The sequence below is a fragment of the Callionymus lyra genome, chromosome 4 (assembly GCF_982586985.1).
Source record: "Callionymus lyra chromosome 4, fCalLyr1.hap1.1, whole genome shotgun sequence".
Lineage (NCBI taxonomy): Eukaryota > Metazoa > Chordata > Actinopteri > Syngnathiformes > Callionymidae > Callionymus > Callionymus lyra.
The window spans coordinates 17,813,717-17,840,090 of NC_141821.1; the positions used below are offsets into that span (position 1 = coordinate 17,813,717).

Sequence of the window (26,374 nt, forward strand, 5' to 3'; positions counted from 1 at the left end):
GATGGATGAATAGATCGATGATGGATTATAGGTAGATGGAAGGATGGATGGATGAATAGATCGATGATGGATGATAGGTGGATGGAAAGATGGATGAATGAATGGATGGATGGATGAATAAATGAATGGGTGGATCAGGACGGACGGATGGATGGATGGATGGGTGGATGAATGAATGAATGGATGGATGGATGGATGGGTGGATGGATGAATGAATGAATGAATGAATGAATGAATGGATGGATGGATGGATTTATGAATGAATAAATGTATGGATGGATTAGAAAACTATGTTAATAAAGTAAATCTGTTGGATATGTTTGCTAAATCCAGCAGAAATAAAGACGCTGAGGCTCAAATCTCTTTCATGATCAACATGTATTTACATCCAACCTTTTCTATTGTTTAAATCTAAAAACACAGAGATTGTACACGTAGTGCAGAGTAACATGTTTGTACAGGAGGTCAAAGGTCTCTACATTGCATTACAGTGTCGTATTATTGGAACTCCAGCCTGAGACTTCATCTTTCGTGGACCTGACGGATCACCTGGATCGCTGCGATGAGTTCAAGTATCGGTGAAGCCCCGGCATCTCTCCGGGTTCAAAAATGAACCCTGAACGCCTCCTCCGGTGCCCGTGAGGAACTGTGATCGTGGACTTCTAAGTGGGCTTTGATGATAGGGATCTGCACGCTCGAACCACATGTGCGTTCAAATGAAGACTCATTACTTTCAGGATGAGATCCAAAAATTACAACCAGAGTCACGTCATCCACACAGGCTTCTGAAGTTGATGCGACTCATTTAAAGACGAGCTTTTTTTGCAACTCTAAAAGTTATTGCCTTGAACGGAAGATACTTTCCCAGAGATGTGCAGATTGCTTGCCACATGCTGTATGAGTCGAGTCAACGTTTTCCTCCTCGGTGTGTGTGTCACACTGTAGCCTACATTCACATTGAGTCTGTCTGAGCCACGAACATCACTTTGAGGCACGAAATTCATTGATTATAACCAATTTTCAAATTGTTTTTTTTTTTCTTTTTTAGTTTTTAGGTTATGATTGTTCCTACAATTCATGCAGTCTAAAATTGCAGCATTTAAGAAGCTGAACTTCTTCAGGTGAATTATCTCTGACTAGTATTAACTAGTGATGGCCTGATGAAGCTTCATGAAGCAGTGTCATTCATTTCAGAGTCCACTAGATGGCGGTCTCACTGCACTATTTTACTTTTTTTTTTAACAACTGTTCTTATGAAACATCACATCATTTTTCAACTGATGGCGCCACCTACTGACCAACATGACACTGCTTCATGAAGCTTCGTCACTAGTGTTAAGTTTGATTCCCGACAAGTCGTCCTTCAGACTCTGCAGTTGAAGGTTGTCAGAGAGAGGTTTTAGGTTGAATGTTGGGTTTGACTGCTTTGACTTAAAGTTTGACATGCTCAAAAGATATGAGTCTAAGATTTATTGCTGTTTCATAGTTCCATGTAGACCACAGCAGTGGTCAGTAGCCACCGTACCACTATAAATAGAGCCGCATCTATCTATCTATCTATATATCTATCTATTTATCTATCTTTCTATCTATCTATCTATTTATCTATCTTTCTATCTATCTATCTATTAGTATTGTCTGAAAGGTGTGGATTTTCTCCACTTCACATTAGATTGTGACTGTTGACAAGCTTTTTTAGGGTGAATTACGACTGAAAATGGTTCAAAACAGCATCTATATGAGAATAGTATATTGTGGCAGAGAAACCGAATCAGAGCTCCTGCTGATTCAGCATTTTTGGGAGATGTATGTCTTATGCACTTAACGTTTATTTCTGTGCATGTCTTGCTATTTTACTCGTCGGTGTTTTCATATGAGTCATTTAAATGGAGGATATATCAGTGCCATCATAGTTTATCCATAGTTAAGTTCAACATTGTTGTTTTTCTTAAGCATTTTAAATAAATTAATTCATAATATCAAAATTATAATACATTATACTTATTTCAGGCATAGTGTTTGAAATTCTACAGAGATCTTTTAAATTTAAGATTTTTTTATTTTTATCTGTGTTCCTTTTAGCTCCGTGTATACAAATTCAGATAATACAAATTCTAAACTCAATATTTTTTAATTTGTAGAATTTTAAATTGAATATAAACATGTTGGAACAATAATAACCACATTTGTCTATTGAATATTAAAGGCTACAAGGGGATTTAGAAAATGTATTTTGAATTTGCGATCTTAAAGTCAACCATTCTTTATTCTGATGGCACAGACATACTTCCATATATATTTGGCTCACATGCAACTGCGCACAATATAATGTACGATTTCGTAATGTCAAGTTTGGCAATCCCACATTGCACTGCAACAGTTGACGCTTTTTGATTAGGATTGATTTAAGATTGACTCTTTGCGGGACAGAACTCTTCAGGCACAAATACTCTGACCTTGAGATGCAGATTACGAGGTCCGTCTCTGCATCACTTAAACAATCTTTGTTCTCTCCTGGAGTGAAGTGCTTTATATACGACGGTCACACTGTAAAGAACACTAATGATAACAACATTATCTTTTTGGTTCTACGACAAGGTTTTAGCTGATAGGCATCATCTCAGTGGCCCCCTAATGACTCAAACAAGGCTCAAGAGTCAAATCCGGTCCACCAGCTCGTTTTATGTGGCCCGCTAGGTTGAAAACTGGAGATATTTAAGATATTTTTAATCATGAAAATGCAATATCATAATCCTACTTCCTGTTTGGTGAATCCAAACGATTTAGTTTGGCCCGTAACTTAGAATAATTTGGCCACATGTGAAATCGAGTTCAAAAACCCCAGCCTTCATAAATCCATTTATTCATTATATAAGTTCTAGACGTGACTAAAGTGGACATCGTGATGCAATTGTGTGTTTTTTTTACAAACAATAAAGTGTAAATAATTCTGATCAAATGTTAAATCATGTAGAATCGGAGGAACAATGATGTAGAGTCGGGGGGGGGCGTCGGGTCAGTCTGGGTGATCGACAATCTCCCCCCCACCCCCCCGCCACTGATCTCCAGAGGCTCTGGTGATGTGCACCTCTTGGTTCATGACCCTAAGTTCCTCGTCCTCGCTTCCCCGTCTGGTTGCCAGGGCAACCGAGACAATGATGGCTTCATCTCTCAGCAGCACAGAACAAGAAACGGCAGTCACCGTCTGCCTCAGTGTCCAGTGTGTGTTTTTACAAGCTAAGTGTGTGAGTGAGACAATCCTCAGCTTGTTCCTTGGTGTGTGCGTGTGTGCGTGTGTGTGTGTGTGTGTGTGTGTGTGTATGTACTACTTCTCGTCCTCATCACCTTCACTCATGCTGCTTATCGAAGCTGATGCTCCTTTAGGTGACATTGGAGGCGATGGGCGTGCGCTGTGCCAGCGAGCGGGCGGGGAGGGCGGCGAGGGCGAGCGCAGCGGGGACAGTTCTCGAGGTGGGCTGTTGCAGGGGGAGTCTCTGGGAGACATAGCGTAGGACAACATTCGTCCACTGCGTTCCTGGAACACTTGTTTCTGGAGAGACGGACAGACGAGAAGCTTGTTTAGGAGCTGAACTAGACTCAGTTTTCAGTTTCCTACGTCATTAGTCCTTGTCTTATCTCAGGGTCAAGGTGACCTGGTGGCCGAGAACAAATGTGTTTGTGGTATCCCTTATGATGTCTCAGGGTCAAGGTGAATGACACCCACCACTGCATATGTATTAATGGAAGTCAGGAAGGTAGTTTATATCATCTTGACCCAGAGACAACACAAGGGATACCACAAACACATTTGTTCTCAGCCACCGGGTTACATTCACCCAGAGACAACACTAGGGTTAATTAAGTCTAATTTAATCTAAAGTAAAACTGTATGTTTGGTTACTTTTAAGTGATTTAAGACATTTGAAAAAATAACTTAATCCATTAATGGAGACGTTTTGAGATTCTGCACTTGTTATTTATTTAATTGCCATGAAATAGATGCTTGAATAATTGACTCTATTTAGTGTCTGGTAATTGGTGTAACCAGAAATTAAAAAAAAAAAACTTAATGTCACCAACTCTTTCTTTTCTTTTAATGGTATTTATATTTTGTTATTTCAATAAATCAACCCATATTTACACGTTTTATTTTTTTTTTATTACTGGACTGTCTTTTTTTAAATGTTTGATATTTTTTACACATATAGATGTATTATCATTTTGCAAAATATTAAACGTTACAGTAATAAAAAATATTTCATCAAATAATTCAGTACATCTTTTTAAATACATGCATAAACACGTCACCCTCAGAAATTGTTATCTTCCCGAACGGATTTAATATTGAAGAAAAACAACGTCTTTATTACGCTAATGTTACTATTTCATGTACTTTTTACTAGATTTACCTCCTTATATGTGGATGTTGGATTCTAATTCTCTGGCTTTAGTTTAATATTAATAAAATACGGCCACACTATGGAATAGGTATCTAAAGATGTCTTTGTTTTTATTGGTTAATATTGTCATATATATGTCACTTTCTCGTTAATGTAACTAAATGTCGCCATATAGCATATACAGTTTTTTTCCATATACGGACTGACCCATGTTCCATCTGGCCCAAAAAGTTCCAGGAAGTTTCCTATAAACTCTCTGGACTTCTCCTCCCATTTCTGAATGAGGTCATGACTTTTCTCCTCCACTCGATACACAAAATGTTTGCTTTTCTCCTCCACCGTTCGGACCTTCTCCTTCATCCGGTCCACTTGGTTCTGGAGTCGATATTTCTTCTCCTGGAAAGTACGATGAATGATGTAGAAGTGATACTTTTAGTGTCTTATATAACAAGGGGAGTGAGAAAATATTATAACACCCTCCTCAGAGAAACAATTAAATCCTCTTAAATCCAAGCATTGACCTTGGACGAGAGGATACAGTTGACTCCAGCAGCTTTTAAAGCTTATGTTTGGACATATCTTGGTTTTAAAAACAAATTAAAGCAGCTACGACTTTGTAAAGAGTCACGAGTTAAATACAACAACGCAGAGTCAAGTACTCGGACAATACTACAAATATATTTTTGTTCCCACAGTATCGCAGTATATCGGCAGATTCTGGCCACTACACATCCCGGTTTATGACGACCATTTTGGCCGTTTTAAAACAATTATTGAATACACGGCTGTGTCTCAAATCGCATACTTGCGTACTCAAAGTTAGTATTTTTAGTGCGTAAGTACGTCTTAATTCCTAGTATGCGAAATTTAGTGCGCCATGCACACTAAATTGGCGTACCAAAACGCCCACAAAACTGAGTATGGTTCGATGGACACTATCCACCCTAAATGGCTCCATCTTAGTGACGTTGTAAACGGAAGTAACGTCATATATATATCCATATATATTCATATACGTACAGATGCATTTTCAGCAGCAGTAGAAGGACGACACGTCTTCGATACCAGCTTAAATATCTCGCGAATATTTTGTTCCTCATATTATTTCTTTATTTCTTTTTCCAAACTGGCAAAACGTTCTGCCAGCAGGTGTCAGCGATAGCGTTCAAACAGCTGGTTGAAACATCGTTAAATAGAAGTAGAAGAAGAAGCCGTCGCGTCATTTCCTGTTTGCAGTTTACAGTGTTTGATTTGAGACATACTATCTGTTGAGAATTTGCGTACTAGTTAGTACGTACACTATCCTGATGCATACTAACTTCTAGTATACTAAGAGAAGTATGCGATTTGAGACACAGCATTGGTTTCAACTTCACAATTCAAGATGGTGGAGTTTAATTAGTTAGCTTAGTAGCTTTAAGTTTCGCGGTGCTCTTGACTACATGGAGACAATCTAACAGGTGATCTTACGTTGATGTAGCTGACGTTGAGCTCCTTGGCCGTGTAGCCTCGCTGGAGATTTCTCCGAGCGTAGACGTCGTAATCTCTAACGATTCTGGTGATTATGTCTGAGGTGGAGATTCCTTCCGTCCGTTGTGTTGGTACAAACATCCCTGCAGAGCAGAAACGACAGGTCTAAGCTAAAAACAGAACGTAAGGACTTCTTACGTTATTATAGCCCCGACTCCTCACTCACCTGCCTCCTTAATATGTTTGTACACGTCCTCACTTCCTGCTGAGGAGTATGGGATATCATCGTGAGCCACAAAATCGATCTAAAAAAAAAAACAATCAAAGGGAATGTATTGGCAGAACTCACACTTTCAGAAATCTAAATGTGGACTAAACTGAAACTCTGGAAACTGGTTATTGTGCATGATTTTAAGGTTCCAGAGTTGAGTCAGTACTTTGGTGACTTAGGCCAGTCTGTCAAACTGAGCCTGAGAAACCTGGGTGTTGTATTTGTCAAAGACATGTCTCTAGTTCAACACTGCAGAAAACTGACCTGAAACTGTTTCCTTAAACTGAGAAAAATCTCTAAACTTAGGAAAATGTTGTCACAACACGATCTGGAGCTTATGATCCATGTGTTTGTTTCTATAGTAACAGTTTATTTTTGTGTCTAAACAAGAAAGAGCTGTCTCGACTGCAGTTAGTAACAAAAATTCTGACTCGCTCTAGTAGAAGAACTCACATTTCCCCGATCCTTAAAACTCTTCACTGGCTGCCAGTTTCTTTCAGGATCGACTTTAAAATTCTGGTTCTTACTTTCAGATCTATTCATGGTCAGACCTTCGATCAGAGATCTGATCCAGCCTTACACCCCAGCTCGGGCTCTGAGGTCTGTGGATCAGAATCTACTGATGGTTCCTGAACATGTTTCCGGACCAGAGGGGAGAAATCCTTCCACACTGTTGCTCCTAATCTTTGAAATGATCTTCCTCTCCCTCTGTGTTTGATGGATCTACTGACTCCTTCAAGAAACATCTTTAGACATTTTTATTTGTGCAGGCTTTTCCCTTATTTTCTGGGACTCCTGTGTTTGGCTTATATGTCTTGGACTTCTAAAGCTTGTATTTTAGCTGTATGTTGTTTTTGATTGCCTGGTCTGAGAAAAGCGCTTTACAAATAACCCTTACTTTCTTACTTACTTCCATCGCAGGAGTGATTCAAATCCTCCGATACTTGGTAATAAATAGTATATTAAACAAGGACGCACCTTGTGTTTTTCAAGGAATTCAGGCGTGAGCGTCCACGGGGCGTCTCTCAGGATCTCGTCCACGTAGCGGCAGTGTCTCAGTGCTTCGTAGCGTTCCGTTTCCGTCATGACGGTGAAGCCCTTGTACTTGTGGGTGAGCTCGTCGCTGCACACTGTGAAAAAAAACAAACAAACAATTATTCACGTTGAGACATATTCATTTGCACAGCAGGCGTGTTTCTGGCAGACCTCCCACGATGAGGTAGGTGTTGGGAAAGAGGTTCTTGGCCTGCATGAGCGCCCGGGCATGGCCGGAGTGGAAAAGGTCGAAGATTCCATCAGCGTAGACTCGGACGGGCCGGTCCACTGAACACAGGGAGATAAAGCAGATGCTTTTATTGGTTCTATCATTTCAAACTCAGAGCCTTGATACTGTTTTCTTGCTATGAATAAGAGGTCCAGAGATGTTCCAAAGCCAGAGTGAGGATGTGTCTAAGTTAACCTCAAAAGTTCTCAAATGACTTCAAACTGCAGTAGAGAAAAGCTGTTGCTCATCTGAGTCTCTGTTGGATCACCCTCTCTTTTTCGTGAAGACTTTCTGTGATGTTGCCGTGGCTACATGTGTGTACCTGGAGTTCCTCGGGCAGCTTGAGCGATGGTGAGTTTCTCATGCGGGGCGCGACAATCACAGCTGGTCTCTCTGGCGAAGATGGCCGGTTTCGTCAGAGTCTGAAGGAGAGGATTAAAGTTGAATGAGCACCGGCGCCCTGACACTGACCCGGCACATCTGAGAAACCTTTCCACAAGTATTGCTACTGTCCACCAAGCCAGACGTGTGTGTGCGTGGAAAGAGCTGGGGATAGACAGATCTGCACTCAGAGTTATTGATCCATCATAGTGTTTGTTGATGTTGGGGAAACGGATTGATCCGTTATTACAGCCACTGATGCAGAGATCAAGGCGTTAAGTAGAAGATTAGGAATGGCCGAGTCCACATGAAGATGCTGAGATGGTTTTGGATTTTGAAAAAAAACCTGCAACATTCTTGAGCAAAGCTAGTCAAAGTATGATTCATGATCTTTAATTGGTATTAATCTGGCCCTTGTGAGGTCAGACTCAAACTCTTGAACTGTGAATGTGTTGTTCAGTGTCAAAATGCATTTTCTATGTATCCTTATGAACCTAATGGTTGTTTTTAATTCATGTTGTGGTTTTCTTGTTTTCATTACATATTTATTTTTCCCTTGTTTCTTTGTGAAGTTAAGAGACTTTGTTCGAATTAATGATTAACAAAAAGTAGGACAAAGATCGATTATAATAACATCGTTTATGTTCTTCTATTCTTTTCTCTTCTCTTAATATATATTAAAACTTCTGTCGATAATCAAATCTTGTCACTTTAAAATCTCATCAGTCAGTAATATTTTTGCTAAAAAAAATTCGAATTAATAAACTCGCAATTCTTTAATTGAATTCTTAAATACAAATAAATAAAATAAATGCATATTACTTCATAATACTTCTAATAATAATTATATCTCAGCATGTTTAAATATCAACATATTCATATATCTATATGTTCATATACTATATCTATTTATATACAGTATATGTAGAGATGGATTGCTAAGGTATAAATGACCAAAAAGGTGTTTATTTCTGGGACAAAAGGCTTGAAAGAATGATATAAGGACATATATTATGAAGTATTATGTATTTATTGTACTTCATTCTATTTTCACCAAATGAAAATCATTTTAAGGCACAATACAATATACATTCTGTACAATAACTATAAGACTTAAATAATTAATATAACGATCATCACAACCATTACAGGAAATAATGCGAACATTTGAAACATTTAAAAAAACATCTGTGTTTGAAGGGGTTGCCAAACATCTGTCCATTCTTTGCCCGTCAAAGGACACACCAGAAGCCCCTCGGACAGGTCACTCGGAGACAGGGCATCTGGATTTCAATATGAGGCTTTATTTACTTCTACATTGACCAGGAATGTCTCCTTCATTGTGGATCTGTTGAGGCATCAACCACCTGCACGACGCGTCTGGGTACAACCTAAGGAGTGGCTTACAAACAGCTAGCAGATGGTGAGGCTCTAACATAACTGGTCAGCAACACAGAGGGCCTGCCAGGACCAGCGGCGGGAGATCGGCTCAAGCCACACTGGCTAAAACATAGAACATCTGGACACGAAGGATTAGAGCTGCACAAACACAACAAAGAAGACACTGATGGCTTCAGCAGAGGAGAGTCTGGACCAGGGATGAGTGGGAGGATCATAACCAGGATGCTCTTGTACGTCCATGGCTGGTAGAGAGACCAGCAGCATTGTCTACACGCCTCTGAAGGGGATCTGTTTCATAACATCAGTATCCTTTGTCCTCCCCTGATGTCACAAACACCGCAGGGCCGAAGAAAACCACAAGTCACCTACCGTCCGAGGATGAGGACAGGTGTGTTCCAGCTCCTCCATTATTCCCAAAGACTCATGGGATTCAACTGTTTGCCCTCTGTTGTGTGACTCAGCATCAGTGAAACGATGTCTCGCTCCTCAATAATCTGCCTTTTCTCTCCTCCCTCCCTCCCTCCTCCCTCACAGCCCACTGTGCCTTCTCCCCATCAGCCGCTCGCATCCTTCGATGCAGAGCAAGGATGCTGCCAGGAGCTCTCACTCTGTTACGAACTCATGGCGGAACATTTTCTTTTTGTCTCTCTCACTTGTTTTATATTCACGGGGTCACAACGTTGCTCTTTTAACATATTAAACTAAACGTAATTCATATTCAGCATTAATTCGCTTTTACGTCAACTCTATTTATTAAAGCCACCAATGTTAATGACATATCGTTGATAATAAATAGTCTTTTTATTTTTCAAATATATATATTGATTATCAACAACAAAATGTACATATATTGTAATTTAATTAGAAAAAGTTGACGATTTCTGCTTCATGTCAATAAATCACATAAATAAATGAAGTCGTGTATGTGTGTAAATATGCACAAAATGTATAGATGAGGTAAATTTACGTCATTTAACCACAGCATAGAAAATATTTTCGACACATTGTGTTTTTCTATGGAGTCGAATATTTCGTCGTTTTCCAGGCTGCCATCGACCTCTTCACTTTATAAACGATCTTTGCTTGTTGGTCCTGCCGTTGTCAATGAGGGTCGAGATCAACGAATAGACCAATCAATGAGCAGATTCTTTCAGTAAAAGCTGTTGTTATTGGTCAGTCAGGTCGCACCACTTTTCACTGATTTGCAGTAAACAGAAAAGCTATGAAGTGAGTTCAAGTTAAAATATATAGTGATTTCAATAAGCGAAAAAATAGTTTAAAATGACACCACCAAGCTATAGTAGTGAAAACCACATTTTAAAAACGTGGTTATATTTTTTACATGTTTTCGCAAGTTTTACAAAAAAACAAGGCGATACTAAATAGACAATACTAGATAAATGTAAATAAAAAAAATAATTTACCCTGTGTGATTCTTTTCTCTGGCTGGCGTTATTTCGCTCTCCTCTCTGTCTGATCATGGCGTCAATAAAAAATCAAAACAATGTCCTAAAATGATGGAGAAATGGAGCGACGCACCATCTTCTTCATATCCGGTTGACACGTCAACGTCCAACAGGTTCCATGACAAGTGCGCGCTCTTGTCAAGTTCCACCGAAGAACAAAACCTCCTTTGTGTTCCATCATTGTTCCACAAGTGTAGTTGAGGAAGGACATCTGGGACAGGAATAATCTGCGCTTTCATGAGGGGTTGCTATGGTAATGGAAGCATGAGGCGCTTACTTTTAAATCTCTGTTATTTTATTTTTACGTTTCTAAAGCGAATATTATAGAAATATTCGCATTAGATTCAGTTTTTCCGCATCCATGAGATGTATTTGTAGAACTCTTTAAATGTCGTTTCTAAGAGGTACAACACCGCCATCGTGAGGATTCTTTGAGCAAGTGCATCACGTCAACACCCGGTACCTCTGTGACGTCACTTCCTTTCATATGACTTTCCCCGGGAAGCCGATTTGGCGCGGAATTGACTGTTGTGTTGTGTTGTGTTGTGTTCACCGCGAGCTGTCAGCGGGAACTAGGACCGAAAAATAGAAATACGTCGTCATGTCTCCTGTCTCCAACTCTGACAAAGACATGGACGCCCCGGACGGCGGTGAGTTTGTTTATACAAGTCATTTAAATGTTGTCGTCTGTGAGAATTAGCTTCGGCTAGCATTAAACACTGACGCCACACTAGGCCGTCCATTATGTGTTACACTTTTATGAATTCTGTCTTTTTATGTCTTCTCATGTGTTCTTCTATAATCGGATGCATAGGAAGAATCGCATATGGATTTAAAGATACAATGTATTTTTGGTGTTGACCATGTTGTAGTAATTGTCATACGTCAAACAATACTTGCAATACTACTATGGTACTAATAAAATATAGTTAAATAAGAATATTTATGTCCTGGCATTTTGATTTCCTGTAGAAATTGTTGAAATATAATTGACAGCAAACGTTCGTCCCACAAGTTTCCTCAACTTTAACAAAAAGTCTGTATGGATTAGTCTAGGTTTTCTATGATATAGCATTTAGTTAGAATTGTTAACCAGTTGATATTCCACATTAAATCTCCTTTATTCTTTTGCCAAAACAATAGGAGTAGAGCTTGATCTTGCAGTATTCATTTAGTTGTTCTATATTAAATAAAACAGAAAAGAGAAGAACTGAATAATGATTTGATGTTATTTATCATGTGTATAGAATGCAGTGCTTAATTCTTGTATCAGTGATTTGAAATATCCTTACTTTCTCGATCGATACAATGTTACAATAACTACCTAAACTATTCTCTTGTAGATGACGGGACAGAAGCCTGCAGTCTGGCTAAGACTCGCTCCAGACGTGAGAAGAGGGAGAAAACAGGAAGAAAGTCGGCTCTGGAACAGTTGAAGAAGGCGAAGAAGGGGGAGAAGATCAAATACCAGGTATGGTTGATATAAATAAGGTTTGCGATTGAATTATTGATTTGAAAACTTACTGTTGAACTTGTCATTTTCTAGGTGGAGGAGTTCAGCAGTGTGTATGAGGAGGTAGACGAGGTGGAATACTCCAAGATGGTCAGGGATAGACAAGATGACGACTGGATCATCGATGATGGTACGAGCAAATCCAAAGACTACTGCTTGACTGCTTGAATTCCCAGTTAAGAAATGTTTCTCCTGATCTTCTAGATGGAACAGGATATGTGGAGGACGGCCGAGAAATATTTGACGATGACTTGGATGACGACGTTGTGGAAAAAACCAAAGGTTAAATTTTTATATATTTTGCTTAATATGCATTTTATTTATGGTCGCAATAAGGTGCATTTTCTTTTCTAGGAAAACCCGGTTCCAAAGAAGCTGCGTCGAAGAAAAATGTGAAGAAGGCAGTTGTTTCGAATCCAAACAGCATCAAAAGCCTCTTTATGAACAGCAACGTCAAGAAACCAGCAGAGGTGTGTTTTAAAAGTATATATTTATATATACATTTCCATCTGGTCATTCCTCTCATGTTTGAAATGATCTCACTTTTGTCTTAACTATATCCCTGTGTTTATTTTCGTTCATGGTAATTAAAAGTTGAACATTCTTTTGCAGAAAGATGTCGATTTGTCAAAGGATGATCTTCTGGGAGATATCTTGCAGGACTTGCACTCAGAGGTTTGTAGTACTTTTTTACCATAAATGACCAAGAAAATGGAATTTGAAACGAATGACCATCTTTTTAAATTCATCCTTTGAAGTATATTAACAATATAGTGTTGTTTAATGTATATAAAAAAATGGCCTGAGTGTTTTGTGTTTTCTCAAAATGGAACAGATTTAACTGAAGTCAAAATATTTCTTCCCATCTCTTCCTCCAGAAACCGTCTGTCCTGACTCCTCCTCCTGTTGTCACTCTGAAGAAAAAGAAGTCTCTCGGGTCTCCTATGAACCCATTTTCAGTGAAGTCACAGACGCCTAAGGTGACTAGTTGCTTCTTCTGTTAGCTTGAGAACACTCTTCAAATGATTTATAAAGTTTATTAAAACAAATACATGTCCTACAGCAGGCAACACCTGCTACAGGGATGAAGGCCAAAGTGGTGAAACCACCACCTTCTGATCGCGCTTCTGTCAAAACATCAGCAGCTTCCGCACCTTCTCCTCGCATAGAGAAAAAGATCAAAGTCGAAGAGCAGAGAAAAGATGAAGGTAGATTTCTCAACTTACTCAAGTTGACATTTCTTGAGGTATCACTAAGAGGTTTCAATGTTTTCAGAAGAAGACGATGTATTTGATGGGATGGACTTTGATGAGCCGATGGAGGTCGAACCTTCTGAGGAGAAGCCAGCGGTTAAAGAGGCTGAGCTGGACCAGACTCCTGCGGTCCCTACAGTGAAAGCTGAGCCCAAAGTGCAGCCTCAGGACCCCGTCCTTATGTGAGTACTAAAACTGAATTATCGTTAGATCCGGAAAAAGCAGAGAAGTTTTTTGTATTCACTTTAACTTGAATCTAATCAAATAAAAAGTGTTTCTGAAGTTGTATAAAGGTACTACAAGTGTCAAGGTTTTATATTTTCTATACTTGTAGTGAAGTCTACAAACGACAATTGTGTATTTAAACCATTGTGTTGGTAACTCGCAGTTACGCTACAACATGAGTAGAGTTCTGTCTCCATTTAAACATCTATTGATCCCGTAAAAGGCAAAGCCCTTCTTGTAGTTATCAGACGCATGTTATGTATTCTCATAGAGCCTAATGGTTACTAAATTAAAGCCAACATGTCAGGTAAGTAATCTGACATGATGCTTGTACTTATTTAAACAATAAGAAGAAATCAAATCTGGTTTAAAGGCACACATTGAACTTGTATACATGTGAGAAACAAGAGTTTAAATGTCTGTCTAAAGTCGCTCATTATCTTACTTTTTATAACTATGCCTTCAGAGTCCGGTTACTCTAAAACTTAAATTCCTTTCTCACACATGCAGTGATGAAAATACTTAAGTTCAACACTAGATAAGGCACTTAAAATCCATACATTATCTTCCAAATTAACAGTGTGACTCGCACTTACTGACCTAAAAACTGTTTTTTTTGTCGAAAAAATGTTTATAAAATATGAAGCCACCTTATATTTTGTAATTTACAAATTTGTCTCATCTTTTAAAAATGGCTGTGAATACAGCCTCAAAACTGCATTTGATGGCAGTCTCTCGTCTTACCTCATGTGACTCAAACAAATATGCCTCATTGGAGAACAGCAGCTCCGTGTCAGTTGCAGGCAGAGTATCATTTTGCGAGACATGAATGCCAAATGTACTTATTTAAAAAATGTATTTAATTTTATTATTTGATTTTAATTTATAAAAATAAGGAGCAGAGAAGAAAAACAAGAACGATTAATAAAAAAAATTTTTTTTATTTTTTTAAACTGTTCCAATGTGTTACCCGTGTAGACATTGACACGCCTAATGACTAAACTAAAACAACACATCCATGACCATAATATTGTGATTATCCAGAAACACCGGCAGCTCTTGGGGCCAAGATGAAGACGATGTGGTCGGTGCAATTCCAGCAGAAATCCTAGTGGACTCCAGTAAACTTCCTTTGGTGGAAGGAGCTGAGGGGGAGCATGTTTTTAGATTTTACTGGCTGGATGCTTTTGAGGACCAATATAACAAACCAGGTAAACCCTAAAGTCACTCGGGGGACATGTCTGGGTGGGAAAGACGGACGTATAAAAAGTTGTGTTGCAGGTGTGGTGTATCTGTTTGGGAAGGTGTGGATCGAGTCGGCCAAGTCTCATGTGAGCTGCTGTGTTTCCGTCCAGAACATTGAGAGAACCATGTACATCCTGCCGCGAGAACAAGTACGTGATCGATTCTCATTCAGAAAGTGACTCTGCTGATATTTGACCGTGTATAACTGTTTTTTTCAATCCACAGAAAATGAACCTTAAAACCGGAGTGGTTTCGGACACGCCTGTGGAAATGACGGACGTCTACCAGGAGTTTAATCAGATCTCTGAAAAGTTCAAAATCATGAAATTCAAGTCCAAGGTACTTTAGCTGTTCCTGTTGAAAAATACAACTCGGAGCTTTCTGTTGAATGATGCCAACATATAGATAAAGAATAACCATTTAATGATATTAAATCTCGTTTATGTTGACTCCTTCTGTGAAAGCCAAAAAAAGCATTATATATTGTTGAACATCTGGTTTATTCTTTCACACAGAAAGTGGAGAAGAATTACAGTTTTGAAATAGCTGACATTCCAACTCAATGCGAGTACCTTGAAGTCAGATATTCTGTAAGTAAGATCTACCATCGCAGTAATTCAAATATATTATTCTTTATGTTCCATCTTTTTAAACATTTTGTTTTTCAGGCCGAATTCCCAGCTTTGCCATCTGACCTCAAGGGGGAGACATTCTCTCACATTTTTGGAACCAACACCTCCAGCCTGGAGCACTTTCTGCTGAACAGGAAGATAAAAGGGCCTTGCTGGTTGGAAATTAAGACACCACGTGAGTATTCAGTGTGTTTTTTTTATTACTTCTCAATGTGCATGAAATGTTATAAATGTATTGTTAATTTCTCTTATGCTAGAACTTGTTGGCCAGCCCATTAGCTGGTGTAAGGTGGAAGCACTTGCCTTGAGAAGTGACCTGGTCACTGTGGTGAAAGACATCGCTCCGCCACCTCTCACCGTCATGTCCATCAGCCTTAAGACCGTCCAGAACCCCAAGACGCATCACAACGAGGTCAGATAACAAGGCTGTTGTTTTCATTCAAGTTGAACAGTGTATGTGACAAACAAAAAAAAAGCATTAATGTTGTATATACATATTTTCATGTCTTCAATTGATGCTGTCAGATAAGAACAATTAAGTTCATCTGACTTAGTAGTGGTGTATTTAGGTGATTGTTTGGATGAGTTTGAACGCCAGGTACATTTTAATTAAAGACAAACATCGGATGTCCCGAAATTTAATAATAAAAACCCAGTTTATCTGTTGCAGATTGTCTCTTTGGCTGCTCTGATACACTACCAGTTCCACATGGACAAAGCTCCCCCTCAGCCGCCTTACCAGACCCATTTCTGTGGTAAGTAATGAGAAATATTTAACATTTCGAAAATGTGTTTAAGCAGTTTTTTTCCCCTTTAAATTTTTACAATAAAAGAACAAAAGTAGTGCTCAACCATCTTAATGCATACATTGACTAGTAGTTTTCTTCTCTAGTGATCAGCAAACCTGTGGACTGTATCTACCCATATGACTTCAACGATACTTTGAAGAAAAAGGTAAACCGAAATGTTACAATAATCATTTAACATTTTCTGATCCTTACCATAATGAGTCTTCCATTAATCTTGATAGGAAACCCCTTAAGAAGACAAATAAATGTATTATTGATGCTGTTTCCCTCGATAGAATGGTAAAGTGGAGATTGCAACCTCAGAGCGGACACTGCTGGCTTTCTTCCTGGCTAAGATGCATAAGATAGACCCTGACGTCCTCGTGGTGAGTACAGTAGCAAGTCAGTGGTTTATTGCTGGGTTTACGTTCTGAAAACAAAATCATTTTTTACTTTTATTTGAACTTGCTAACCCTAACTGAAGTCTGCACATGTGGTGCCTCTCAACCTATGATAATGTGCCGCCCAACTAGCCAATAGCTGTCGATCAATTTTGACATTCAGCTAAAATAGAGAAGTGGATAAAACGACTCGTGGAAGTTTTTATTTTATTCGCACCATTAGTCAGAATCAGAATTATATTGTATATTGTACATATTGTCATTGAAGGTTCCACAAGTAGGAATGTGCTTTGGTACATTTGTGCAACATTAGAAGCTTAAAAAGTGAAATCTCAAATTAAATGAAAATGTATTTTAACTCATTACATATTGCAATAGAAAAGTGTTGACAGTTAGAATAATTCCGTGTTCATGAATCTGAAAGCCTCCACGCCAAAGGGAAGGAATTGTTGTTGAGACGGGAGGTTCTGGTTGGAATTGACTGTAGTCTTCTTCCCATGGCATATGTGATTAGACCCGTTGTTGCACTAATGACCTGTTTGTAGCTTTGAGATTCCTTATTGCTGCATGCTAAAATATAATTTAAAAATATAGTACCGTGTGCAAAGAAATCTGCTGTACTTGTATATCAAAGTTAACTTAACATACTCTTCTCTTTCTAAAAGGGCCACGACATTTTTGGATTTGACCTGGAAGTTCTTCTGCAGCGGATTAATATGTGCAAAATTCCCCATTGGTCCAAGATTGGGCGACTCCGGAGGGCCACCATGCCTAAATTGGGGGTAAAAATATTTTTGGGGAGCAAAGGTTTTTCTAGTCGACTAATCCGGATTAATGAATGTCTGTTTTGTTTCCAGGGCCGTGGTTCTTTTGCGGAAAAAAGTGCCACCTGTGGTCGCCTGGTGTGTGATGTGGAGATCTCGGCCAAGGAGCTGATTCGATGCAAAAGTTATAATCTGACTGAACTGACGGCACAACTGCTGAAGATGGAGCGCATCACCATCGCACAAGAAAACATAAAGAATCTGTACAGGTGAAAATGAATTGAAGTTGGTTGCAAAGCACAATAAGAAGTGAAGTACCTGTTTTTATTCCAATGTTTCTCTTCTCAGTGACTCTCCACACTTGCTTTATCTCCTGGAGTTGACCTGGACCGACGCAAAAATCATCCTGCAGATCATGTGTGAACTCAACGTTCTCCCTCTGGCCCTGCAGATTACAAATATCGCTGGGAACGTAATGGTAATTTCACATCTTTTGTCCTTTTTATACATTCTTCTTCCATCGATATCAGTTTAATCTCTTTTCATGCTGGATTCTTTTCACGATGTGAAACTGTTTACAGTCGAAGAAAGGATGACAAAAGCACGCAGAGATAGAAAATGATTTTGAAAGTTCAAAAATTCTCTTTCATTGTTAAGATTGTCATCAGGATTGAAACTGTTTCAGACAAAAGCCAGTTTTTAGAGTGAAGTCTGAATAACAAAAGGAAACGACAACGGAGGGTGCAGGTAGAAAAAATTGCTCAGCTTCAAAATGAAACAATTTGATTGGTAAAAATCGTAACTTCAAACCAAGTCCAAATAAGATGGTGTTTCAAACATTTAAAAGACACATTATGGATATAAAATGGATTCTATATAATGCTTTTAAGCACGTTAAATTATTTTTCTTCCTCCTACAAGTCTCGAACCCTAATGGGGGGCCGCTCTGAGAGGAACGAGTTCCTGTTGCTTCACGCCTTCCATGACAAGAACTACATTGTTCCCGACAAACCTTCCTTCAAAAAGATCCAGTCAGAAACGGTAAAAAATACATTCTGAAAGTGAAAATTCCAAATGTATCATCTTTTGTTTTTTACGTTTTGAATTTCTTGTAACCTTGCAGTTTGTTGGGGAAGAGGAAGTGGATACTGGGAAAGGAAAACGTAAGAAGAAGGCTGCCTATGCTGGAGGTTTGGTGCTGGATCCTAAAGTTGGTACGTGTTCTTCTCGCAAATAGCTTCATCCACATGTGTTATTAGTCTGGTTAAGTTTAGAAAATTGACCTGGCGTCACCCTCGAGTCTTGTTGTTGCTTCCAGAGCTTTTCTTTGTCTATTTGAAGACACTTTATCTTTTTTTAATTTTTTTAATCTGAAGCTTTTCATTCCTCCCAACCTATTAAGGCTTCTACGACAAGTTCATTCTCCTCCTGGACTTCAACAGTCTGTATCCCTCCATCATTCAAGAGTTCAACATCTGCTTCACCACAGTAGAGCGGGAAGCATACAACTCCCAGAAGAAAAATCGAGTGAGTGCTTATCCTTTTTCCCGCAGAGGGGATGTGTTGTGCAAAATATGCCACTAAATAAACAATGTGTTTACCTTGTTGTTATGGTTACAGGAGGAACAGAGTGATGAGATTCCTGAAATTCCAGACTCTGGATTGGAAATGGGAATTCTTCCCAAAGAAATCCGGAAGCTTGTTGAGCGTCGCCGGCAGGTTAAACAGCTCATGAAACAGCAGGACGTCAACACAGACCTTTACCTGCAGGTAAACTCTACACACGCACACACACACACCTGTGCAGTTTAATTATCAGATTGTTTTTGTGGACTTGTTATTGTTACTCGGCAGTTTGGTGTCCTTTATGTCACTCACTCTTTACTGACTTATTCTTGATCTCTGAATTATAACTTTCATTTGGATGTAACTTAGTCATTTATTGACTTCTATTCGTTGTTTTGTTTTTTTTTGGCCGGTACAGATTTTTGCTGCTATATCCTTTTCTTCCTATTAAACAACACCCACACATTTTTTTTTTATAATTAATCGTATTAAATGTCAACATTAAAGCTGAACAACACAATAAAAACAAAACAACCACTAAAGTAAAATTACAAAACTCGAATAACTTAAAACAAAACTAAAACAAGTACATCAACATTGAACTAATCTTATGGAACCAACAATGTAACCTTCACTTGAATAACGCCATGTTTGTCTTTAAAAAATGAAGAATTTCTGACTTATAACCTGAAATAAAGCTTCTCTTAACTGCTTTTCTAGCCTCTTGGTAGCCATTAGGAGTTGCATGTAACATTATTTAAATGTTTTTGCCGTTTTACCTACGCCTAAATTTTGCAAATGGCCAATTTGTTGTCACCCTTTTGGTTAGAGATATAATCAGACAGAGATCAAGGCTGGTTGACTGTCAGTTGGTGCAACAGGGCAGGTTTGGATTATCTCGTAACTGTTTTGTTTTGTCATTAATACGTCGTGTTTCTCAATTCAAAGGAGTTATAACATGGAGTAATTTTATACTATCATGTGTATGAATATAAAAAAAGCATCTTGTTAATTAAAAATCTGCGTATTTTTTGTCATTTAATCGGTCAATGACGATGGCGCCAGAAATGCTCATATCGGTCATGATATTGATCAGTGCAGTCCATCTCGGCTGCTTAGGACCAGAGACATGGGACACCTTGATAGGTTACTAGCAAGTCACAATGACTAACAACGATTGATGCACACGCTTGGAAAATTTCAAGTATTTGATCAACCTTTATAGACTGTTGGAGGGAACCATAGTGAACCAATGCCTACTTGGGAAAAGAATACAAACTTGCAGCGTTCTAACATTGTTGCATGAATAGTTGATGAACATCTAAGCAGTTTTGATAAAACGGACCGCAAAGTTTTAGCGTTTGCTTGAAATATTTAATAATTTGCTTTCTAATATTGTTCTCTGCTCTTCAGTACGACATTCGACAGAAGGCTCTGAAGCTGACGGCGAACAGCATGTACGGCTGCCTGGGATTCAGCTTCAGCCGCTTCTACGCCAAACCGCTCGCTGCACTGGTCACACACAAGGGCAGAGAGGTGAGTCCAATAACAAACAAAAAAAGGACTATGGATCGTGCTCGAAATATTAAAAAATGGATATAAACTTTGTCTCAAAAAATGACAAGAACAATTCACGCATGTCCACAAGAGGGCACTGTTATGTTGGCTTTCTTTTTTCAGACCCGCCACTTCAGACTGAAATCACAGTTACTAGACACCTGTTCTGTGTTTTCCCTTCAACTCCCCGTCATTGGTTAAATGTACTTGTCATTTATCTCTTATCACCCTCTTGTTTTCACCCAAATTGTTTATTTGTGAGAAGGGAGTTTGTGTCTCCATTGTGTGCATCAAGTCTGGTGTGTTGAGTGAACACGACACACACACACCCACACACTCCAACACCCACTATGTCAGTGTCGGTGATCATGTTCTTTTAATGAGCTCTAACAGTTCACATGAGCGGCGGCATCAGGCCCTGCCTCGGGGGACTCCTTCATTACGATCTCCTTACACATGCTTTGTGTTCACTAATGGAGGGCAGGGCAGCGACTCAGTGCGTTCGCTTGTTACTTTGTCAGCCTTGTTTTTGTTTCCTGTCCTGCTTGTTGCTCTGCAGACACCAGACAAATTGTGTGTTTCTGATTTGGTGGTGGTGGCGCTGCCGTCTTCTCCCCCCTTTTTTTGCAGATCCAGATCTTGTTTCTCTGTTTACAGCCTGACATGGATAGGTTAATTACAGCGTTCTGAGTGACTCGGAATCATCTGTGCTGCTTGTGAGCATGCGCTTTGTCGTCGGTGTAAACATCAATAACCACTCCTTTAGAGTTTAATACATGTGAAAGTCTCCTTTCTTCAGCTTCAAAGTGGCAGTATCGGTTTCATCATGAATAATATTGGATTGTTGGTTATTTGGTGTGGCATAGATATTATTTCTGGATGTTGATCAGTCGGACAAATGACTACACTGATTTGTATTTTCCGAATAACATGTACACGCTGTCATTGGGAATTTAAAAATGCAGATTAAATAAACAAAACTTGGTCCACAAGCCAATTACGGCCCTCAAGATGCCTTCTTTAGCCCAGGAACCAGGTGTTTGAATTTAATAAAAGTACAGGTAAATATCGCTAGTAAACTGATTTAATCCCAATGATGGTCTAGGAAACCTGTATATACACTGAAGGTGCAGATGTCTTACTGATACTTGCATGGAAAAGTTCTCAGTGGGTAGTACTAGTACTTCTTTTCACGGTGTTAGTGTTACATATTCAGATATTCTCTACTTCATGGTTATTGTGTCTTAAATGATCGTGTTTATCGTTATTATTGCGATTCTGTTGCAATTTGCTCAAATGCATGTCAATCTTCTTGCATTTTTTATTATATACACAGTTTATTTTTGCAAACCATATTTGACTTGGATTGATTTATGTATAGTTGGATTGAATCTGATTGGCAAGAGTGTAAAATCCAAATTCAATCAAATAAGAGGTTAAATAAGTCAATTAATAAATATATTGTAATATTTAGTAATTATGCTGTCATAAATATAGTTGCAATGTGATTGAAATATGAATTATTAAATTGAAAAAAGATGACTTAAAGCATATTTTTTTTCAAAAAAGTAGTTTAAATTACTTATGACGTAGCAATGGCTTCACTCCTCCAGTCAGTTGTAATCACGCCCCACTTTGTTTACACAATGAGTCCCTTGGAGGTGGAGACTTCTAGGATTGATGACACGCAGTGACGGACCTCAATGCTTTACCAATTATAGTAGAGTGGGTATGGTTATGGTAAACAGGATACTGTTTACGGGGCATAAGAACGTTTTGTAATGTAAATATTTAAATAAAAAGAGTGTTTTATACAAATGGAAACATAAGAGTACAATAGAGTCCAATATTTATTTAAGACGCACTTAAATCAATGAGTTGTCGTTAAACAGTAGAGTTTTTGGTTGAGGTGTGTACAAAGATGAAAGAAGTTTAGTTGGAAAATATTGTTCATAAGCTACGGCCGTTGCCAAATTGGCTTTCAAACTTTGTTTCCCATTTTGTGCTGATGGCTCTCAAATTACCCAGTGAGCGGAAGGGATGGAAGGCATTCTGGATTTTGTTTTATCACGGCTTAACTGCATTAGTACATGGCACACATCAGAGAGGGATGTGTCAGAGTGGAGAGACTCGCATCAAAAGGTCAGATTGGACCCGTCAGAGTGTTGAGTAGAGATCATCGACCCCCAAACTCGCTGAGGTAGCAGGAGATCCTTCTTTGCACCCTCTTAATGTTCTGTTTACTTTGTATCCATGATCCTTAATGTGTGCCTATTTATACTGTAGGTTGTGTGGAGTATTGGGTGATACCAGGGAGTCCCCTCATTAGCAGAATGACTGATGAAAAGCACACACTTGAATTACAAGTTCAACTTTCCTGCCTAAGACATAACAAATGTTCGTCCATTTATGAGACCAGATCAAAGCATTAGCTCTGTTAGCCGTTACATAAGCCTCCCGGAATATTTCGTCACGTTAAATGTAACCGAATTGGAACTGAGCTTTATGATTAAATGCCCGTAAGCCAAGTTGTTCCAAATAGCCTTTGGTGGGCAGCAGCTGGCATTTATAGCCGGGTTTCTAGTGAAGTGTATTTGTGGATGCTGCCTTTTACACCTCCAGCCGTCGTTTTAATCATCACATTTGCACTCTACTTTCTCATTGTGATTTAAGAGGGAGCCTTTTTTTTTTTTTTTGGTAATTGTAACGTGTTCACTGGACGCTCCTCTGTTGGCGGTGCAAATCCCCCAGCCCCTCGGTTGCGCTTCCACTTTCCGTTTGGACGGGCGTCCGGATGAATGTACATGTGTTGTGGGTATTTATTGATTGGCTTAACTCTCGTCTTTCTCGCGCTCTTGTTTTAAATTGAGGCCTATACCCCCCCCCCCTTCAGGCTCCTCACACCCCGGGAAGCTGGTCAACACACAGGCCAATGGGGTTGCTCAGACCCTTTGAGGGGTCAATGAATGGGCTTGGAAAGGGATACTAAACGGCTGTCTCTGTGTAGTCCAAACCAGACTTGTCAAGTTAGTTACAGGTCTTGATTACATTCTCCATTGAAAGCATACCCACAAATCAAATAATTAAAAACGTCTACTTTTATTTAGTAAGACACCGATAGAGGGCGACTTCCTTGTGAAGGTAGTGTGACCAGGAAGTACCTGGGTATCATGGTGAGTGGGGTATCTCGTGCTCAAACCCTCAGAAGCATGTGTGTGTTTCAGTGTAATCATATCTGTTTGTCGAACACGGTCGTGCCTCGTTACACAAAAGTCCTACTGGACGAACTCTGCCCTTTGTCGGGGCAACATTTGTTGTGGCCCTAGTCTGTCCTGGTATGCGAGGGGGTATTAAGAGGAGGGGGGGGTGACGGGTATTAAGAGGAAGGTGAAGGTTTAGGATTACACTGCCGAGCGTCCACCACAGATTGATGTCCGCTCAACCCCTCGTCGTTATTTTGGGTTCTTTTGTGTGATCGCCAGAGAACAGTTGAGAGCAGCGAAACAGATACACGAAACAAGGACGACATGTGGTTATAACGGGCTGATAAATGCATTTGTCGCACCAGGAGGATTTTTATTGTCCCCCACACGCTGGTTGGCCGCTGAAGGCCTCGTCTCATCTGACAATTCCTCCACATAAAGAGTATTAATCAAATGGAATAACTGTTTCCTGCTCACATGTTGCGGGATATGATATGATCAGACACAGCTCTTCAATTTTAATCCGTTTTCTGGTCTTACTATGTGTTGTATTTTCAGCCCAACATGTTTAACTTAATGGCTTCGAAAACCGATTTAGAAAAATGGATCTGCACCAATTTTACATGTAGTTTATCCCACATAAAGTTGTGGGCACGAAGAGAATTTGCAGCCGTCATTGTTGAAAAAGCTTCTTTATTTCGTTATAGTAGTATTATAACAACTTTAAACAGAAAAATATGCCAGTACCAGGAAAAGTTATATTATTATTATTATAACCTTGTAGACTCAAGATACCGTGTTTTATTCCCAGTCAATAATAGAAGACTCACTGTATTCTGTTCTTTGTTTATTTTAATTTAGGAAAAAAAAAAAAATTCTTCAACTTGTATATCTCTCACGCTATTGAATGCACCGTAGCCATTCCTGCCTTATTAAACACAAGCAAGCCAATAATGTGTTTGGTGTTTTACAAAAAAAATGTTAAATAAGTTAAATAATATCTCTTTTTGTATTTGTCGACCTGCATGATCTTAAGCATATTTTACATTTCACAGCTATATTTAGTCTTTGTTCACCACTGAGTGATTAATTTGCAACCATATTGTTGTAGATAATTATTTCCCGACATTTATATTATTTTCCATTAGTATTTTATCCAAATTATTGGATATAGTTTTTTTTTCATGAATGATCTCTATCTCTAATCATATAAGGGTCACCTGATGCCACATTGTGACGACATGCACTGCCGTTTCTTCACAGCACATACGCTTATACACAAGCAGAAGAGACCGTAGGATACGTCACTAAAGATTAACCACGAATCCTTAAAATATATGTGCCAATTGTTGATGTCCTTGTCACATTATTCTTCTGCCCATGCTGCCAAATATTAAAGCTTGAAGTGCAGATATGTGTCTGTTGTTGTAAATGCAAAGTTGTACCAACCATTTTTTCACAAGATTTAAAATGCTTGTAACGAAAAAACAATATGCATTTAAAACCTGTATTTTCTACATGACCACAATACATATAATGGTGTAATTAAGCATTGAAAATAATTATTTTTTTCAGTAGATTAGAGCTCATTAATAGGCAATTCTCTGGCTGTTTTACTGTGTGAATTTAGCCCTGAAACATAAAAGGCCTGCCATGCGTACTTGACTTGCTGGCCATGTTGCAACGTGAAACACAATCTTTGTCACTTGCCACATTGTCGGTTGAATCAATCATTTGTTTTAAGCCACTAATGCCATGAACAATACAACATATTCATGTTCGTTTGAATGATAATTACACTGTATGACCAGGTCAAAACAGCAGCACTCCATTATGGATTAAAGTTTATTTCCTTCAGAGTTTTAGATATTTTTCACTTTAAACCAGACTTTTCTTTGTAGTTATTAGTAATGTCAAGCGAGGTAAAATGATGTTAGCGAATCAGAACCGAAGGCGTTTGTGTGTTGTCCTAATCGAGTGATGTTAACAACATCAGTGGAAGCCGCTGATTGTCCCGGAACGCAGATTGGTTTGACCTTTGCCCGTTTTGCCAGCAAATCTGACAACCGATAGCAGGTGTGTGTTTCAGGATGGAGGGCCACTTGTGAAAGCCATTCTGGCTGTAATTGAGTCTCTGTCCTTGTGTTTAAAAACAGCCTGACAGGAGTTTGGAGCTGACATTATTGGATGGCATGCGGAGTGAGGGATGGTAGTGAGCTTGGGTAACAGACGAGGGTGTGGAGAGGTCAAAGTTTGGTTTAGGTTAATCCCCTGCATGTCTGTGTGTGTTGATGTAATGAAGTCTAAGTAAATATTGTTGCCCCTCGTGTCGCTCGTCTAGCTTTTGTATCATTCCCCATGTCTGAATCGTCACAAATCATCCTGCTGAATTTGACACAGGAACACTAAACCGTCCTTTCAAGTCTGCCACGAACGTTCTGATCATGTCTGTGCAAATGTTGTTGCCCTCATTGCGCTCTCACAAGTGCAGGAGTTGCTTTTACCTTTCCCCGAATTAGCCGTAAGAATACATAAGCCTGTGTGTGCAGGTGTGTGTGTAAGTGGGGGGGCAGC

The 26,374-nt window shown here is 39.1% G+C and overlaps 2 protein-coding genes across 3 annotated transcripts in view; one reads left to right on the forward strand and one right to left on the reverse strand.

Moving 5' to 3' along the window:
- Positions 1-359: 359 nt before the first annotated feature.
- Positions 360-9,684, reverse strand: pcyt1ba (phosphate cytidylyltransferase 1B, choline a). The gene is made up of 8 exons (XM_087789013.1): positions 9,557-9,684; positions 7,728-7,827; positions 7,348-7,464; positions 7,120-7,271; positions 6,097-6,175; positions 5,871-6,013; positions 4,608-4,796; positions 360-3,550 (listed from the first exon to the last, which is right to left on the reverse strand). The coding sequence occupies exons 1-8, from the start codon at positions 9,593-9,595 to the stop codon at positions 3,326-3,328; spliced, it is 1,044 nt and encodes a 347-aa protein (XP_087645139.1). The 5' UTR covers positions 9,596-9,684; the 3' UTR covers positions 360-3,325.
- A 1,486-nt stretch (positions 9,685-11,170) lies between these two features.
- pola1 (polymerase (DNA directed), alpha 1) overlaps positions 11,171-26,374 on the forward strand; it is a 50,529-nt gene continuing 35,325 nt past the window's right edge. Inside the window, exons 1-26 of one of the 2 annotated variants that reach the window (XM_087789014.1) lie at positions 11,171-11,303; positions 11,997-12,124; positions 12,200-12,296; positions 12,371-12,448; positions 12,521-12,636; positions 12,779-12,841; positions 13,045-13,146; positions 13,230-13,374; positions 13,442-13,601; positions 14,689-14,855; positions 14,926-15,038; positions 15,115-15,228; positions 15,405-15,479; positions 15,558-15,696; positions 15,779-15,933; positions 16,192-16,276; positions 16,414-16,475; positions 16,606-16,695; positions 17,376-17,492; positions 17,568-17,743; positions 17,823-17,952; positions 18,396-18,515; positions 18,598-18,688; positions 18,877-19,001; positions 19,095-19,244; positions 20,454-20,576. In XM_087789014.1, the coding sequence (XP_087645140.1) occupies positions 11,255-11,303; positions 11,997-12,124; positions 12,200-12,296; positions 12,371-12,448; positions 12,521-12,636; positions 12,779-12,841; positions 13,045-13,146; positions 13,230-13,374; positions 13,442-13,601; positions 14,689-14,855; positions 14,926-15,038; positions 15,115-15,228; positions 15,405-15,479; positions 15,558-15,696; positions 15,779-15,933; positions 16,192-16,276; positions 16,414-16,475; positions 16,606-16,695; positions 17,376-17,492; positions 17,568-17,743; positions 17,823-17,952; positions 18,396-18,515; positions 18,598-18,688; positions 18,877-19,001; positions 19,095-19,244; positions 20,454-20,576 (2,970 nt within the window). In that variant the 5' untranslated portion in view covers positions 11,171-11,254. The remainder of the gene's footprint in view (positions 11,304-11,996; positions 12,125-12,199; positions 12,297-12,370; positions 12,449-12,520; positions 12,637-12,778; positions 12,842-13,044; positions 13,147-13,229; positions 13,375-13,441; positions 13,602-14,688; positions 14,856-14,925; positions 15,039-15,114; positions 15,229-15,404; positions 15,480-15,557; positions 15,697-15,778; positions 15,934-16,191; positions 16,277-16,413; positions 16,476-16,605; positions 16,696-17,375; positions 17,493-17,567; positions 17,744-17,822; positions 17,953-18,395; positions 18,516-18,597; positions 18,689-18,876; positions 19,002-19,094; positions 19,245-20,453; positions 20,577-26,374) is intronic. The other variant, XM_087789015.1, reaches the window with a different exon arrangement.

Bases quoted from the DNA above. Each gene is read 5' to 3' on its own strand.
- pcyt1ba (XM_087789013.1), bottom strand. From the start codon at position 9,595: ATGGAGGAGCTGGAACACACCTGTCCTCATCCTCGGACG. The intron at 6,014-6,096 runs GTGAGTGAGGAG...TCTGCTCTGCAG, and splicing joins CAAACATATTAAGGAGGCAG to GGATGTTTGTACCAACACAA. The intron at 4,797-5,870 runs GTAAGATCACCT...CGTACTTTCCAG, and splicing joins TCAACGTCAGCTACATCAAC to GAGAAGAAATATCGACTCCA.